We start from the raw sequence: 17,381 nt of genomic DNA on the forward strand, positions 1-17,381 counted from the left end.
GTTGACAGAGAATTTAATTAAATGGACACAAAGAAGTTTTACTGATGTGATCTGGCTGCTAGCTGGAACAAGCAAGCAGGTTTCTTGAAAAATAAAGTAAGATTGTTTGGTCTATCCCGCAATCTCCTTGTTTGGAAGGCCTAGTCTAAACATCGTGCTACTGCCTTCCCGAACTCAAATGAATTTGGAGTGGTAGTGACATGACAAAAGAATGACGGTGGAAACAAACATTGAATTTAAGGTATCAGTAAGGGGAAAATTTGCAATTTTGCATAATTTTACTTTTTTAAGCGGTTGGATAAATCTTAAAGTAATCTTTAAGATAAAAAAAACTCCACGAAAAAATCTTTTATCTGCCGCTAGTTATTGCGCGAGAAAGATTGTTTTGCATATTAATAACTTAATTGAGAGTTGACAAGTTCTGTCAAATGAATTAATTATCGAGGCAAGAAGTCACATGACATCAAGATCATGCTGAGTTGACACGCGATTCGCGTGCCATAATCAGTGGCGGATGTCTTCGAAGAAGACAGAGCGATCTTGCCCGTTTTCATCGGCTAAAGGAAGGCCAAAGAAGGCGAAAAACACTTTCAACAAAGAGTGGGCCGCTAAATTAGCGGAAAGCGGCAAAGGGTTCGTTTTACAATCGAGAAAAATTGCTGGATGAACGCGACAACGATCGCGATCACGAAGCCAGCGAGCAAGCCGAAATGAGCGCAAGCCGCGCTAAAATACTGTTGCAAGAAACTGTCGAAGCAGAGGAGATTGACGAAGAGAAGTGGACGAAATTGAAAGGCAGATCGATTGTACAAAATTAGAATCAGCAGTGCAACATTTTTTTTTTCTTACCCAGCTATTGTCATTTCTTCCAGTATCTTTGCCTTTGCATCAACATCAGTCGATGTAGTCCCGTTTACGACGTCCTCTCCAGCGTTTCCCTTTGTGCGCTTGCATTTTCTCGGGAACTTTCTATTGGCCTTCGGCATGTTAACAGTGACATGGTCATAATTTTGAAGATTAGTCAACCGATACGAAAAATTTCGAACGCTTATATAGTAAATCAAAAGATAATTTCACGTTTACTAACTTTGGAATTCTGACTTCACACATGAAAAAGCGGTTTATTCACCGGTGAATAATTTACCGCGCGCCGTCGCGGAAATTTGTACCTGTTCCATGTTAACTGTCACAGTCCTATTGTTATACAGAAAGTTGATTCCTCTGCGGTGTCTCCCTTGGTGTGATAATCTCATAACACTTGGATGCCGCCGAATTTTATTTTTTCTCTGTTTCTCGAAAGTAAAAAAATAGGCGAGTTGTACGTGCATTTCGAGTTCCAGGTCGGCAGCCCCTGGACCAAATTGGCTGAAATTCGGAGAGAATGTTGTCAGAACGATCGCCGACAACACCGTGTCTGCGAATTCTGATTACTCTTTTCATTAAAAAGTTGTGCCTTTTTTTCGCGGGCAGTCCTATTTTTTCCCCTTTTGTAACTTTATCCTCTTGTAAAATAATAACAAACGCATGTGCCAAAAATCTCAGACACGGTTTTTGAGGTTAATGTGTGAAGAAACGGATGCCATGTTAATCGTTTTCTCCGACCTAAATTTAGCGGGCGTATACCTTGATTTATGGGTTCGTGAAGCTTTGTAAATATATTCACATTTTCGAAACACGGTAAATTTTTACCGTTTTAAACAGGTCAGGTCATAATCTGTAGTTATTAAGCTTCCAGTAAATATACGGTTTATACGGGTTTTTGTTAAAGCCACGAACGCTAGAGCGGGCCGCGCGCGGATGGTCAAATGGGTTATACTGATACCTTAATTCAGTCCTGCTGACAATCAGAATACGTTTGCTTTGCTGGAGACCATGTGAAATGCTAGAAAGCAAGTGCATCTGATGCAGCAGGCTATGAATTCAGTTTGACACGGCAACAGCAAGCCGTTTGAAGCCGAGTTGCGCTGCTGCCCTGTGTCACGGCAAGGTCTAAGTAGTCATGCCGACCTTAATTCAGCTTGCTGAACTGAGTCAGTGGTTTAAAACATCGTGCTACTGCCATGCCTAGGTCGAATTTAATTCTTGAATCAAGTTCGGCATGGCAGTAGTACGTTTGAAATAGGCCACATGGCCTGCAACTTCTGTTGGGATGCAGCACCTTGCCTTGCCAGTTCGTCAGCGAAAACCCTATGCATCCCTGTGTTTAAGACATATGTGTTGCTGACATTCTTGTTGGATGAAAATCCCCAGGTATCAGATTGGTGAGCTTGTATCAATTTCATGGTACAATTAAGAAACTACTGTTGCTTCAAAGCACCTGCATGGACCACAGTAACAATTATCTTGCGCTAACATCACTTTCTGTGACATTCGTCAGAATGTTACAAAAATCTTAGGTGTGCTTTCATGTCACGATCACAGTTTTTAAAAATCAACCAAGTGAACTATGTTTGGATTTTCAGGTCTCTGACCACAAGTTCCACCAGCAAAACTGCAAAAGTCCATCCTAATGCATGAACCTAATCACCGAAATCTAGAAATCTCATGCGGGAGTCTTGAAACACGCATTCTTTATACGATGCCTTGCATGCACATGACTCAATATCATTAAAGGGACACAATCAGCAGTGGGACCACACTGACCTGGACAACAGTTTTCGGCTCACTTTGAAAAAAGTTCACCTCAACCTGAAATCAAACTACATCTAGAAATCTGTTTAAATTTTTGCAGTGTTTTGCGTGATTTTCAATTGTTTACTGAAAAACCTGTTTTTGAGTGTAGTTTTGCTCATCCTATGATATAATTTTTATCATATTTGGTTAAATACAGTATGGATCACGACTCTGTGATATGTACATTAGCTATGAAATGATATCTATTGCGCATGTGCGCCAGCTGACTGTGTCCCTTTAATGTTTTACAAAGGAATTGTTGTGCAGTTATTCAATATAACTAAGAGAAGCATTTAGGTGGCTATATAAAATGGCGTTTCTGTAAATTAAAACAAAAAAATCAATGCTGCCATGATCAATAATCCCACTTTTTGCTGTTTTTATTGCTTGTAAACTGAACTACAGTTTTAAGTTGTATGACATTGTTTACAAGTTGAAAGCCTATCATTGGGTAAAACCTGAACCAGTATCTCAGTAGACCGAACTTGAGAGAGTCGTGGAAATGAAGCCTTCAGAAGCTGTGAATAACTTTTGGGGACAGGTTTCAACTATAAAACAACGATTTAAAACTTTCTGGAAGAATTTGGAAATTGAAAAGACTGTTATGTGAGCAAGGCTGCCAGTGTTATTATTGTCATATCTTATCTCATCAGCAAGCAGAGAAAATGGCAAATGTTCCTCAACTAACCGATTACATACATTTTAATTGTCTATTTAATTAATCTCTTTAGTTATAGGCTGAAGCAATAAGTTTCAAATGCTCGCACGTTAGCGAATACATTTACAATACAGCAGCATCTCATTTACCATAATTATTATCGTTACTAGTAGCATAAAAGAAAAGAAATCGAAACCCACATGAGCGCGTATCCTGATTAAACACCGTTTTCTTCAAAATACCTCACTATTTCCACCTTCTGCTATCACTGACCTATATGCTAAGTTAACTTTTGAGTTGAGAGTTAAGGGTTATTTTGAAATCCATTACAGGCCATTTATTAGGACTTCTTTCAACCTGAAAATCTTAGTGTCTTTCATTTTTTTTCAGGATAATCCAGTTTTATCCTAATTACAAATACAACTTGAAAGGCACACATGTACACATTGTAGACCTATTTTTGTTACAAGCAAATATAACAAGGTAATTTTATTTCAAGGTGCAAATGGTAACTTTGTAGAATAAAAACAAGCAATAAAAAACGACATTTCGATCTCCCTGAGATCATTTTCAAGTTGTAGAAAAGGCAAATGAAATATACATATATAAGTACAAATTAGGGTGTGAGAATGTCCAACGATAAAATATGTTAATACAAGCACTAAAATGTTAGTGTTAAAATAATAAAATACTATAAAAAACTACATAACTTTGCACAGATTGAATCTGACTGTTTGTCCAAAGTTGGCTTAAGCTCCTTTACAAAGAGAATTTCGTAGATCAGGCAGTTGAATTTACTTTGGCACTTTCTCAAGATCTTAAAATCAAGATATATGTCACTTGGGACTGTTCCATGTTGTTCTTTAATGTGATTCCTGATTGACAACCATCCTTTGTGTTCCTCAAAGCGCTGATAGATTTGCCGGCACTTATACCCGACATAGTTTGCATCGCACAAACCACACTTATACTAGTAAACAATGCGTTGCTGGTTAATGATAGGCAGCTTCTTTTCTTTTGGTTTGATCTTGAGTGCGATCTGTCAGCTTGTATACACGGGGTGAATATCAATTCCAATTTTGCGGCCTAGTTCTTCAAGTTGCCTTCACATTGAATTGGCTGATCTCTGATCCTTGGATGGTAACAATATTCTGAGAGACGCTTCATTTATGTTACATGCTCGTGTGGAAATTGGATTGCCAGAAACTTTCTTGGTGACTAAATTACTGATGGTCGATTGCAGCAGTTGGGCTGGGTACTGAAGTCGGGAGAATGTCTGTCTGAGACGAACACATTCCAGGTGGAACAGTTGCCAGGTAGATGACAGTTTCTCTGTTGATCATCCAAAACTTTTAATCACGGCTTGAATCATAATTTGGAAATTCATTCAGCTCAACAATTTTGTAATTTTCAATATCTCCTCAGTTTTCGGCAATTGAGTACGGTTAAACCTGTATAAGCAGACACCTTCGGGAAATGAGCTATTTATATAATTAGCTTCCAGGAATAAACGTGTTCGTTCAAAAATCTATTTAATGTAGATCATTTCTGCAGTAAGATATTGAGTACTTGCGTCAGAAATTCAAAGAACAACTAACTTGACACAGTGTAATTGACTGTAAAACGGCCTTGGACAGTGCGATGTTCGAAACCCAGGGGTGGACTCCTATATGAAATGGTTGGGGATTCTCGTCGTCTCAGGTACAAATCAAGGATTCTTGTCTCACTTAGGGTGTTGATGACGAAACATCACCATTCTTAGCTGTCAAAGTATCCTTCAGGGTGAACTAGAAGAAATAACAATAAAAGAAATGCTCTCATTTGTTTTCCACTGATCTCTCAAGTATGCAAGTCGGGTCACCAAGTGCGTGTGGGATCCTTTCTTGAGCAGTGGCTAGTAATCAAACTTATTCCGTTTTAAGTGGTATCTCTTAGGGATCTAATGAAGCTCAAGCAACGCCCACATTAGTCTTCTTTATGACGCCAGAGAGGTCTGGTGTGTAGGTTCGAGGCAGTTGACAAACGAGAGCGAGTCCCTCAGAGGGTTCCAAATATGATTTGTGCAGGTGATAGGTTGCAATCTGGGCCTGGGGTGTGGCGTAGATGCAATATGGCATGCAAGAAACGGTCACAGATGAGGCCACCCGTTGGGTCTGTATTGGATATCAGGAGGCACTTAGTGGTTTTCACTGCAACTTCTGCTCAGCAATTCAACTGAGGGAAGCTGATGGAGGACATGCAATGTTGTACACCCCAGAGGCGTAGAAAATCTTGTGTGCCTTTAGCAGGGAACTCTGGGCCAATGTCACTGGAGATCTCCTCTGAAATGCTGAACGTAGCAAAGAAGGAATGAAGATGGCGAACCAGACCGGCTGAGTCTGTGAGGTTGGTCCCAGCTGTTGAACTTAGGACTTCCACCCAGCTGGAAAGGCGGTCACCTATGACCAGGTAATGGCAGCCTCAGTAGTCGAAGAAGTCTGCAAAGATGGCTTCAAATGGTGATAATGGTGGCATAGATTGAAGAGGGGGCGTGGCGGCCAATAAGGGTGTGTTTTTGTTGCAGTCTGTGCATCCCTTCCTAGTTTCGCGGATGTCCTTCGACATTCCTGGCCAGTAGACGATGGCGAGGGCACACTGTTCCATTGTGGAGGTTCCTTTATGAGCCACGTGTAGATTCTGTAAGACTCGGCGGCATAGGGATGGGGGGACCATGACACGGTCCTGATACAGCAGTATGCCCTCCTCAGAGTAGAGGGACTCGCAGATGGGGTGAAGGCTCGTCGGAAGAGGGTCGTTGCTGGCAGTCTGTTTTCCTTGCTTGATTAATTGTAGGAGATGGCCCAGAGAGGTGACTGTGGTTGTCTCTTTTGCCAGGAGATAGCAGCTAGCTCTTGGGTGGTGCTGCGGATTGTGGTCATAAATGCTAACTCTGCAATGTAAGGGAAGCTGGGTGATCCAAGAGAGACAACATTCTCTGTGCAGGATTGGGAAGGATGTCTTGAGAAGCATTGGTGGTGTGGTTACTCTTGCCAGGTAGATGTCTGATCTTGAAGCGCCATGGGAGAGTGTGTTGTTTGAGGCGAAACAGGCTTGAGTTAGTTATCTCATCCACAGTGTGGTTGCCAAAGATCTTCATTAGTGACTATCACAAGGTTGTCACAGCCTTGTGTAGTGTGTCTGCTCTAAGTCCCAGGCCACAGTGAGGGCCTCTCTTTCAATAGCTACATAGCGCTGCTCTACAGAGTTCAAGAAGTGGGAACTGGCCAGTGTCATTCTCCATCATATCCCCCGGGGGCAGCAGTCCAGAACACTGGAGGGGCAACTGCAGTGTTCCTGAAGGAGGAAGTAACCGATACCACGCCTGGACCAGTCAGGGCCAGGGCAGGTATGCTTCTGTATGTTGAAGATTTCCACCCCCTAGCAGATAGCTTTAACAATGGCTTCCTTGGATGCTTGAAATGCTTCCTTGAGCTCAGGGGACTGCGAGAATTTCCAGCAGGGGCTGAGAAATGGTTAGAAAGGTCCCATTAAGTTGCGCAGATGGGCAGAGAAACTGTGATAGCCGCTCCAGGCATGTCACAGTCCTCCAAGTGTCCTTGGGGATGCAACAGGTGAGTTGGGAGGGTGACTTCATGGTTAATGTCCCATGTTGACGGAACTTGTTCAGTTGCCAGTTATCTATTGTGTGGCAGGAGTAGCTGTCGTGCTTTCGTGTGATGACCATCCTGACACCACGTAACGGTTTGCCATATGGCACACCCTTGATGATGCCGAGAGCTTCGTCACGGAGGTCATCGTACACTCGTTGCTGCCAGCGGAGGGGTACGTTGGCTGGTGTGTGGCCGCTGGGTCAACATGTATCTCTTTGGGTGACCCCTCCATACATGGTAGCACACGATGAGGGCAAGTGTTGAAGGTGGATGAGGCATATCTGGCGAGAAGCCAAGCTTTCATCTTTGCATTGTTCTCAGGCCCACAGGGGAACGGCAGCTTGGAGGGACCTGGCAGTGCTGCTCTGTGCTGTAGACATATGCATATAGTGTTGTGGGTGATGATGGGTACTGGACAGTTGTCATCGAGGGGTCGCATAGCGTTGTTTTCTGGTGAGGCACACGAAGCGTGTGGCTGTTTGTCAAAGTTCTCTCTTTCAGGTTGGGTGCCAGTGGAGTCGCCAAGGGGTGGGAAGGTGCGCGGCAAAAGTCGAAGGTTGGGTAGTGAGTCGCAAGACAGGTACATATCCTTGACAGAGCTGCTCACATAAACCATGGAGGGGCATCAAGTAATCTTGCCGCTGCCGGACTGTGTGGTGAGCTTGGCAAAGAATGCTCCCTCTATCAATATGGGCGAGTGGTTGGCTGTTGATAGGCTGAGGCTTATGGGGTGGAGTTCGTCGCAAGAGAAACCACAGGCTATGAAGTTGGACAGTGACCACAAATCTGATTGCATGCCAGTGTTGGCTATGGCAGATACTTTGGCATAGATGTCTGAGGAGGTGTTGTAGGTGCCACTGCCGGTACTGCCTGGCCAAAAGAGGGATATGGTGACTGGGACCCTAGGATGATCTCGTAAGCGAGCCCATTTCCACTGCCCCTTGGAGAGGATGTGATCCAATTGCACTGCTGATGGTTTTGTGATGGTGACGTGTGTGGTCGTATTCCGGTTGTAACAACCTCTTCGCGGGGCTCGGGAGTATCAGGCACTCTTGGTTTGGAATGCTGCTGTTTGTGAGATTGGCTCTGCATCTGTGGCATGGACCCCTGGGGTCTGGGGCTGGCGCTGCTGACACTTCTTACGGTGATTGGTCCTGTAGCACTCAATGCATGTTTGGTGGGGTTTCTCATTCAAGGCTCGCGCCCCTTCTGTGAAGACCTTAAAGGCATTATGACAGCCGGGGCATGTCCCTTCCTTCGTCCAATCCACTTGAGAGGGAATGGAGACAGGGCTTGGTGGCGAATTCTTTTGCTTCTGGAAGGAAGAGACAGTGGATAGTGAGGGGGAGGGAAGGGCATTACGGACCATCACTTTGGTTTCTACTAAGGCAATAACCTCGTTTATGGGTTTCTTGAGTATTCCTGCTATGCCCAGCACTTCCCTCCTGATGTCAGTGTCATAAAGGCCGTTCAGGATGACGTCACAGATGACATGGTCAATGTAGTTGTCTGAAGTGCCACAGGTGCACATGTGGTATAGGAACAAGTTTTTGCTTTCCCCGTACTTTAGCTGTGAAGCTTCAGAAAGGCTCGTCAAGTTCTTGCTGTAGCTGCAGAAGCTCTGTACGTAGCATGCAAGTGGTGAGTGGGATTACCGCTAAGGAACGCATGGCGGTGAACAGTTGGGACAGGGTCTCAGAGCTGGCTTTAGGATTGGCTTCAAAAAGGCTGTCCCCAAGTTCAGTTCCGGTACACTGGAATAGCTGGGAGGGCACTGAGGTGTACTCGATGCCTGAGCCTAAGCAGAAAACTTCCCAGTGTCTTGTGAAGATGTTGCACTCTTCTATTGTGACTCTGACATTGACCTTGGGTCGCTCAAGTTTTGGGCCTCAGGTTGCTGTAGGTGCTGGGGCAGTGTCTATGACGATAGGCGCTGGATCACAGTGGGGCAGGTCGTGATTAGTGAGAAGGGCAATTGCCAGTGCTTCAGATACATTGTCTGGCGTGAACGTGCAATTGGGCACAGAGCACTCCATGACTACCATGACTATGAAACCAACTGTTGCATGAAGAGAACTCCTTGATTGACTTTGTTTTAATTACAATGATGAAACAGTTCTACCGGTTGAAATACAGTATAGGTAAGCTAAATGACAAGAACAAAAAAGCTAAACCCAACAGAAGGTAACAGACTTACGATAATAAGTATAATCCGTCAATATAATCTATCCATGCAAAACGAGTTTGAATGTCAAAACAACATGGCTGACAATAAACTGGTCAGCAGTCCTACCGAGCCATCAGTAAATGGCCAGTGGTAGTCCGTTTATTCTCATATGGGAGTTCCCCTCCGAGGTTTCAAATGTCTAACAGGAAGTGACCCAGCGAAGGATTGATGGAGTGAAATCAACCCTCCACTACAGCTTGGAAAATAAAAATATTTTCCAAGTTAAAAATGGTAACTTGATATTTTTGTTTTTCATGGATGAGTTCAGGTGACCCTAAAAGCCGGAATGGCGGAATGGCGGAAAATCACCCCAAATCCTAAAAGACGGAACTATAAATCCTGTCTCAGGGTGAAGACAAAAGTAAAGTCCAATACTTTCCATCTTTGGTACATTAAGGGGGAAGGAGTTAGGGGAAGTGGAAAAAGGAAATGAAAACAAAATCAACCTAACAGGCACAGGTTTTTGAAACACTGCACCCCCTCCCCCAGGTTAAATAATTATTTCTAATTTCTTGTTTTTTTCTTGTTGTTGTTAAGAAGTTGTTTTCTTTTCAATTTCACCTACTGAAGTGAGCACTGATTTTCGTGTAGCATTCGCAGAATCTTCTAGTCGTGTACGTAAATGAGATTGAGCTCACCCAACCCCTTTTTACGATTTTTGCGTGCATGAATATAAGTTCTGCAGATATAAAATAAAGACCCAAAAGTTATCTTTGCTCGTAGTTGGAGTATAATATCATGCATAACAATGTTGTTAGAGTTAATGTGCATCCAGTGGACTGCAGTTATTTCTCATTTATTGGCATAACAATCAGCCAAAATTGAAATATTAATTGACTCGCTTTTAGCTTGTTTACGTCTACACACTTTTCACCTGAATTTTGACTGCATATTCTGCATGAAACTGCAGTAAATATTCGAAATTAGATTGAGTTTAAATCCACTAGAAATAATATCAACGGTAACTAATATTAATGGAAACTGTCAATATCAACCATGTTAATGCAAGTTTCGTCGCCTAACCTTAAACTCAATGAGTAATTTTGGGGGGAAGTATGCTAAGTACAGTTGCTTACTTTAAAGTGAAAATAATGTCGAGTTAAAAATAACTGGAAATAATCTCAACAATAACTAACATTATCAGGAACTGTCAATATAAACCATGTTCACAAAGGTTGATGTCTCGCCGCCAAACCTTAACAACAAATGACTTCCAGTGAAAACCCATGCAACAGTTGCTTACAATGTACATAATAAAAAAACACGGAGGTATTTGTGATAAGATTACTTTTCTAGCACTGTAAATCAAACCATATTTATGGCCCCATAGCCATGATTACATGTAATAAACGGGCTTAAATCAACTAGAAATAACATCAATGGTAACTAAATATTAATGGGAACTGTCAATATCAACCATGTTAACGCAAGTTTCATCGCCTAACCTTAAAAGCAATGATTAAATTTTAGGGAAAAGAATTGGACTTTACATTTGCCTTTACCCTACGACAGGATTTATACTTCCGTCTTTTAGGAGTTGGGGTGGACTTTGTGCTGTTCTGTCTTTTAGGATTTGGGTTGATTTTCCGTCATTCCGTCTTTAAGGATTTGGGGTGATTTTCCACTGTTCCGTCATTCTGGCTTTTAGGGTTGTCTGATGAGTTCTTGCAATTAGAACTGACGAATCAGTGATTCCTGTTGTTATTTTTGTTTCCAGGAGGATTTTAAGATATAATTTGTGGTAATAAGTATTGTAATAAAGGAAATTTTAAAAAAATTCATATTTGACAGAGTTCTTCTTAAGGTTTTTAGTATCGAAATTGTGCAGACAATTCTGAAGACTCTATGGCAACAAGTTGAACCACAAATTAATTAAATCAGACTCGGAGGCTGGCTAAATAGAATCTTTGACATGGCTCCTCGGGCAACAACAGGTGAGGCCAAAATCGGTGTTAAAATGCTCCACCTTACAGTTATATTAGGCTGTCAAATGTCCCTTTATTTACTCTCATCCTATTGAACTAGATGATAATTATATTCCCCGGAATTATTGGTTTAGGACTGTACTTTGAATCTTTTACTTTCTTCTTGTACATTTTAAAAATCCAAAGAACACAATCTTGAACAATCAATCAATCTAGTCGGTAACAATCGTTACAAGTTCTCTCGTGCACATGACTAATCTGTCAATCAAATTGAAGCTCATGTGACCAGATACATTATGCTACATGTGTAATGCAACAATTGTGTTGAAAAGATAAACTTATGCCTGACATGCTGTTTAAAAAATGAAGCAAAATTGATAGTTAAGCAGTTGCGAAACATCACATACTGAACTGAAACAATGAGAGCTCATTCTTGCGTGTAACCACTTTTTGGAATGTCCAAGGTGGTCCTTCGACTATATATGAAACAATTCATTTCTGTAGAATCCGAGAAAGTTTGTTGGATGTGACAAACTTGCACTGTCAAAGTGGACACAATGTCCTTTGTGGAAATAAGGCACGGTGGAAAATTCCGTGGGTTATTCCCTGCCGTGTGCAGGCCCGTAACCAGGAGGGTGCACGGGGTGCATTTGCACCTTCCCACAGGCCCCGAAGGTCCGCATTTTGATACTCAATATCCAGGTCAAGGAGTGCAGTCGGTTAAACTGAAGTCTAAAACTTAACAGTGACACTTAAACAAAATCAAAGAATGGAAAAAGCAGTAATGTATTCACTGGGAAACTAAAACGAGCTGCACTCTAGTAGCCTGAGCCATTCAGAACATTTCAGCGAGCGCACTGATGTCCAATGTTATCTAAATGAATAAAATTAATGTGCGCACACTTTGCACGGGAGTTTAGACGAGCGAGCCAATGGCAAGGGAGCGATCTCACGATTTTTGTCAGACACGTCTGCTAACGCATTGGGTAGTATTCTCTATTTGTACGAGCGCATGAATGCCCAAAGATGCAAAATGAGTTTTTTGTGTAATACGTTATGGGTACGAGAGAACAGGAAAATAGAAACAGGAAGGCTGCAGCTAAATCTTGCCAGTCACTCGATACATGGGTCAGTAAAGTACGCCGTCAAGAGCCATCAGACGCTGACAATGACACTAATGACAGTTCAGTCTGCAATGACAGCCCAGCTGAAACCACGACTTCAGATCTATCTCAGTTAACTACTGTTTTTCAGCGAGATATAGAAGGTAAATCATACTTATTTTCGCAATGTCCACCAGTCTTGATCCCATTATTATGTTCTGAGATTTAGTCGCTATTCCTCGATATGAAACAAACTCACTTAATAGAAAGCCAGAGAGGAACACAGAGTAACAATTCGGAGAGGGACTGGGGGAGGGAAAATCTAAAGCAGCAATCCACAGGCATCCCAAATCATCAAAATAGAAGTTTTCTGGACACAAAGAGGGAAAATACATTTTGTTTCTCTTGGTCTCTTATCGTCATTTCCTGATGTCATGACAATATTCTATGAAAAGCCGATGTGTACTTTCTTAACAATTCAATTCGATTCGCAAGATATGCACCACAACCCCTGCAACGAGCTGTGAATGTAAAAGAAGCGCGAATTCTTCAAGGCGGCTGCATACATATAACAGGGCGTGCATGGGCCAAGAAAGGCTGTCATCCCTCACACTAATGCACATACATTATCAAGTTTAAATTGTTTTGAATGAGGTGGTAAATCTGTCTGCCACCAAACACCCACAAAGGCTGGAGCTCAGGACTATTCTGAGGGACTAGTTCCGCAGTATTTTGATGTATCATTTTACATCGTAAAATCAGTCCTTTATAACTTAGCTCAAACAGTTGTATTCGACAAATGTAATATCCAGTTCCTACTGTGTACTTTGGCATTACAATTTCTCATGTATTGTTACTTTCCTAAATAAACGGATCAGACAATAAAAAATACATTTCGGTAGTTTGGTCCACTTCGGCCTCGTTAGCACCCCCAACATAAAATCCTGGTTATGTGCCTGCATGTGCTGGAGCTGCTGCAGGTACTGGGCAAAACAAATTCTTCAGTGAAAACCGTCACCCTTCCGATGACATTGAACCAGCTGCTCTGGAAAATGAATCTTTGGATGAGGAGCATTCTGATAACATCACACCAGCTTTTGAGCTGGCTCGTGAAACCAATTCAGGCCAGGATGAAAGGTTTCAAAGCACCGAAGAGGGAGTGAAAAAGGCAAAACGTGGGTGACGAGCCAGTTGGAATGAAGATCAAATCACAGATATGATAGGTATCATAGTCAATGATGACGGTTGAAACAACAGACAAGTCAATAAACACACTCGAGCAAGAAACCTTTTCTTCAATACAACCAGTGTCAACATTCGACATCACAACTCTCTCCTCCACTCTCTTTCTCTAGACATTTTCTCTAGCAATAGAGCTTTGGTAAACCTCGGCATTTTGTTTTGGTTTTCTGGCACTGGTTCCCTGGTTTAATGTGTGCATTTCATGTTTTTTAAATTCATTGGTGGTCAGATAAATGCCGAAGGCTCAGGCAAAATATTGAATTCGTTTTATTGATTTCGACGTCTAAATCACCTGTCGACTAATCGTTGAGTGATTGACGAATTTAATTTGAATTAAATTCGTCTGAATTAAATTCAACGTATAAACTAGGCCTTATCTTGACGTCCTCTTATCATCTCCTGTTGTCAATAACCCGGGAGATCGGGATAAAATCGCTCTACTCTACTCTTCAAGCAGAAACATGCCATGAGAAGCATATCTTCGTTCAGTTCATCATTCAATGAAGTTTTCATATTTTTGTGTTGTGAGAGCAACGCATATTTCAAACTCCCTGGCTAAGGCAGTAGTCCCTCCTTTCGTGCGCTCCTCACTCCACGATTTCGCACGGCTATTTTTTTCTCGCGGTTTTCTTTCGTGTCACGCACGACGGTCTAATCGAAAGAGGGACTGCTTGTAGTCTATTTTCTGCAAAAAACTGTAAACTGATATATTTTGCTAGAGTACAATCTGTTTAACTTACTTTGATGAACACTTTTCTGAAGTTTTCTGAGTCTGCAAGTTCCATTAATAAAATAAATACAACGCAGTCAACAGTGTCATTTAGATGGCTTTTAAAATTGATATCAATTTGAAGTCAGGTTTCTTGGAATTTCAAAACTTAAGGAATATGTTGGAAGAAAAGTCAAAAACGTGCCAGGGGTTAATTTGTGCTGAAATTTTGCCTTTGAACGTACTCCTTCCATCTCCCCAAAAGTAATAACCTGGCTTGAGCCTGTGATCCAATCAAAAAGCAGTCCTTGGTCAGCGGTCAACTTCCAAAAAACACACAACCTTGATGGGTTCTAAACCTGAGCCCAAGATATGGTCATGCAATACTGGTCAGCAAATAGCTTGTTTTGACAGCTGTCAATTAACCATAACATGGATACCCAAATCAAAGATATAGCTATGGTAATGGTGGTACTCTCTTATTTTTTTCAAGGTATTAATGTATGAACGGACGTACCGACATACCTACAGACATACAGTGTGTACTTATGGACAGTCACATGACAACCAAATTTGTTTAGATCGATTGGTTACCAAATTTTCTAAGGTATGGGGTCTGCTTGAGTGCCTTTGGTACACAGGAGCTCTGCTATGAATATTCTGATCAATGCTGACAAAACAAAAAGACCATCCTATTGCATTAAATTAGTTCTTCTTATTAAAGGAGTCTAGAGAAATTACCCACTAATCTGGCTTTACCATTAGCCACAGTGTACTATTACAGACTGCGTGATGTTTAGCTGTCTTGCTGGGAATAGTTCCATTGAAATTCTTATAAACAAACCTACTGACTGAATTGTCAAAATCAAATCTTCATAAAACTAGGCTTGATATTACACTTCTATAGGTGACACAAATTCTTTCATATCATCATCATCATCATACATGGTAACCAAACAGAACTGATGGATTAACTTAATCACAGCTGTTAAGAGTCCACTGGATGCTGCTGTTTTCAGAAGCTTTTAATTCACAAAGAATAACTCATGCACTCCTTGTGTGCCTATGGTTCTTAGATGTTATATATTATGCTTTCCATTGATAAATAATTTGTGGTTGTTGCTTTAAAATAACTGTGCATGTCTGCATTTTTCTGATGAATTGTAGCTTCCCCAAACCATAGCAGCCAACAAAGTTGAAGCAAAACTATCCACTCGGTAAGGATTTCAAAATATCCCAGAGGGTCACACTTGATGACAACTGATGCTTCACTGTTCAAAACAATAAACTATTAATAATTATGTTCACCTCCTTATTTTTGACACAGTCACATTTGGAATCTCTGTCATTGGGCTGTTGTATGTGTTCCATGTCTAAGTGCTTTCTAGGCTTTGTAATCTGATGTTTAGCATACTCCTGCAAAGGATTTAAAACAGCACAAATCAAACTATGTGATTGTTTGAAATCTTTCTTTTCCTCTGACCCGAGCACAGTCAACTGAGTTAAAAATAACCACTTTCAAATGACTGCATGGATTCACTACTGAGTACACTATTTGACTGTTGCATGATTAGTTAGGAATAACCACAGTAAACATGCAGACAAATGTTGGAGAACATCGATCTTGTTCGCCATCTTGAACCCTGATCAAAACTTCATACTCTTGTAAGTGATCACCAAAATGACAAGACTGCATGGTCAATAATTAGGGCCTGACTATACTGATTTGATTGGTAATGTTTTACAGTGCATTAACTGAAACCAGGGCCACCCAGACAATGAAAACCAAACAGATGGCAGAACTGAAACAATAGCTTCCAACATTTTCAAATCCAGTCAATCAAATGTCTGGTTCAAGACAGTGAAATCTCAACTTGTTCATTGTGATGCTTATGCAACTAGGTACGTTGTCTGTTAATAAATTGTCAAGCTCAAGCCATTAGTACTTTTGCTTCAGAAAATGTTGTGTTACTGTACTTTGGATTTTACATTGACAAGCGTGGTAAACTCATAAGATTGACTGTTTTCCACCTCACTTTTACAGTTGTTGTTTAAAATCGTAGAATAATAGATTTTGACATTTTTTTTCCAAAATAGATTCTGCTTCTGTTGTCTGTGTGTGTTTCCATTTTTACAAGGCTTTCGGTCATCCACCACACAGTTCTCGGAAAAACCATCACGTTCACTGTCTCAGCAGCTGTACATTTCGAAGTTTGAGTTCCTTTTCTGGGTTATCAGTGTATTGAAATAACATCTTCATGGAAAATTCAAACTAATTTTTTTCTGCGTTTTACTATCAAAGCCTCAGCGTGTAAAATCACTCACTCAAAAACAAAAGACAATAGCGCCATGCATAGGAACCTCCCCTGGATGGAAAAATCAGGTTACAAGTCCATTTTAGTATCAAATTAACTTTTCTTTTCTCCTGCTTGAAGTTTGCTTTCAATTTCTTTCAGTTACTTCAAAAATAATCCCTTTCCAATTCGTACATTTCAAACCTGTGCACATGAAACACTACTCAGAGACCATTTGAAGGGGTTTCTTTTAAACAGCCCGACAATATTCAAACCCTACACCACTTGCTCCGCTGGCAATATATATTGATGAGTGACACTCTTATGCAGCTTTTCTGTTCATGTATTTTCTAAACCAACCAATGACCCCATAGAAAGTGCAGCATATAATTTCTCTCAAGCCCGCAAGCACAGCCACAAGCACATGAAACTACTAATGGCTTGAGCTTGACAATTTATTAAACAACACCATTATCGCATTAGCATCACAACAAACTAGTTGGGATTTCATTGTTTTGTATCGGACATTTGATTGGCTGGATTTGAAAATGTTGGATTCTATTGTTTCAGTTCTGCCATCTGATTGGTTTTCATTGTCTGGGTGGCCCCCATTTCAGTAAATGCACTGTAATGCTGTGTGAAACAAGTCCTCTCCAGGTGGTGGCTGCACAGAGAAGTTCCACTGTATATACATAAATTCAGTCATATCTCTTCGTAAGTCACCATGCATTGCATAATTAAAAAGAAGCCTAAACGCTTTCACGCTGGATGCTTTGGCGATGTACTATAAATGTCATTAACTTTGGATGGCTATCAGTGTAGATATAAATCCACACAGAACCGCAAACATTCAGTTTTGCAGCTGTATTTTCTTCAACAAAACAATAACAGAATGTGGTT

The 17,381-nt window shown here is 41.2% G+C and overlaps 1 protein-coding gene and 2 pseudogenes across 3 annotated transcripts in view; all 3 read right to left on the reverse strand.

Annotated features, from left to right (window-relative positions):
- Positions 1-17,381, reverse strand: part of LOC110064641 (protein O-glucosyltransferase 2-like) — a 174,469-nt gene that overhangs the window by 10,696 nt on the left and 146,392 nt on the right. For 2 of the 3 annotated variants that reach the window (XM_089297898.1, XM_089297897.1), the window contains one exon: positions 15,496-15,603. In XM_089297898.1, coding sequence (XP_089154024.1) covers positions 15,496-15,603 — 108 coding nt within the window. Of the gene's footprint in view, positions 1-814; positions 15,604-17,381 lie in introns of those variants that run through there. The other variant, XM_089297896.1, reaches the window with a different exon arrangement.
- LOC149105957 (uncharacterized) lies at positions 815-4,670 on the reverse strand (annotated as a pseudogene).
- Positions 815-9,026, reverse strand: LOC149105958 (uncharacterized; annotated as a pseudogene).

The sequence above is a fragment of the Orbicella faveolata genome, unplaced genomic scaffold, assembly GCF_042242905.1.
Source record: "Orbicella faveolata isolate gen_17 unplaced genomic scaffold, um_ofav_v1 contig_3, whole genome shotgun sequence".
NCBI lineage: Eukaryota > Metazoa > Cnidaria > Anthozoa > Scleractinia > Merulinidae > Orbicella > Orbicella faveolata.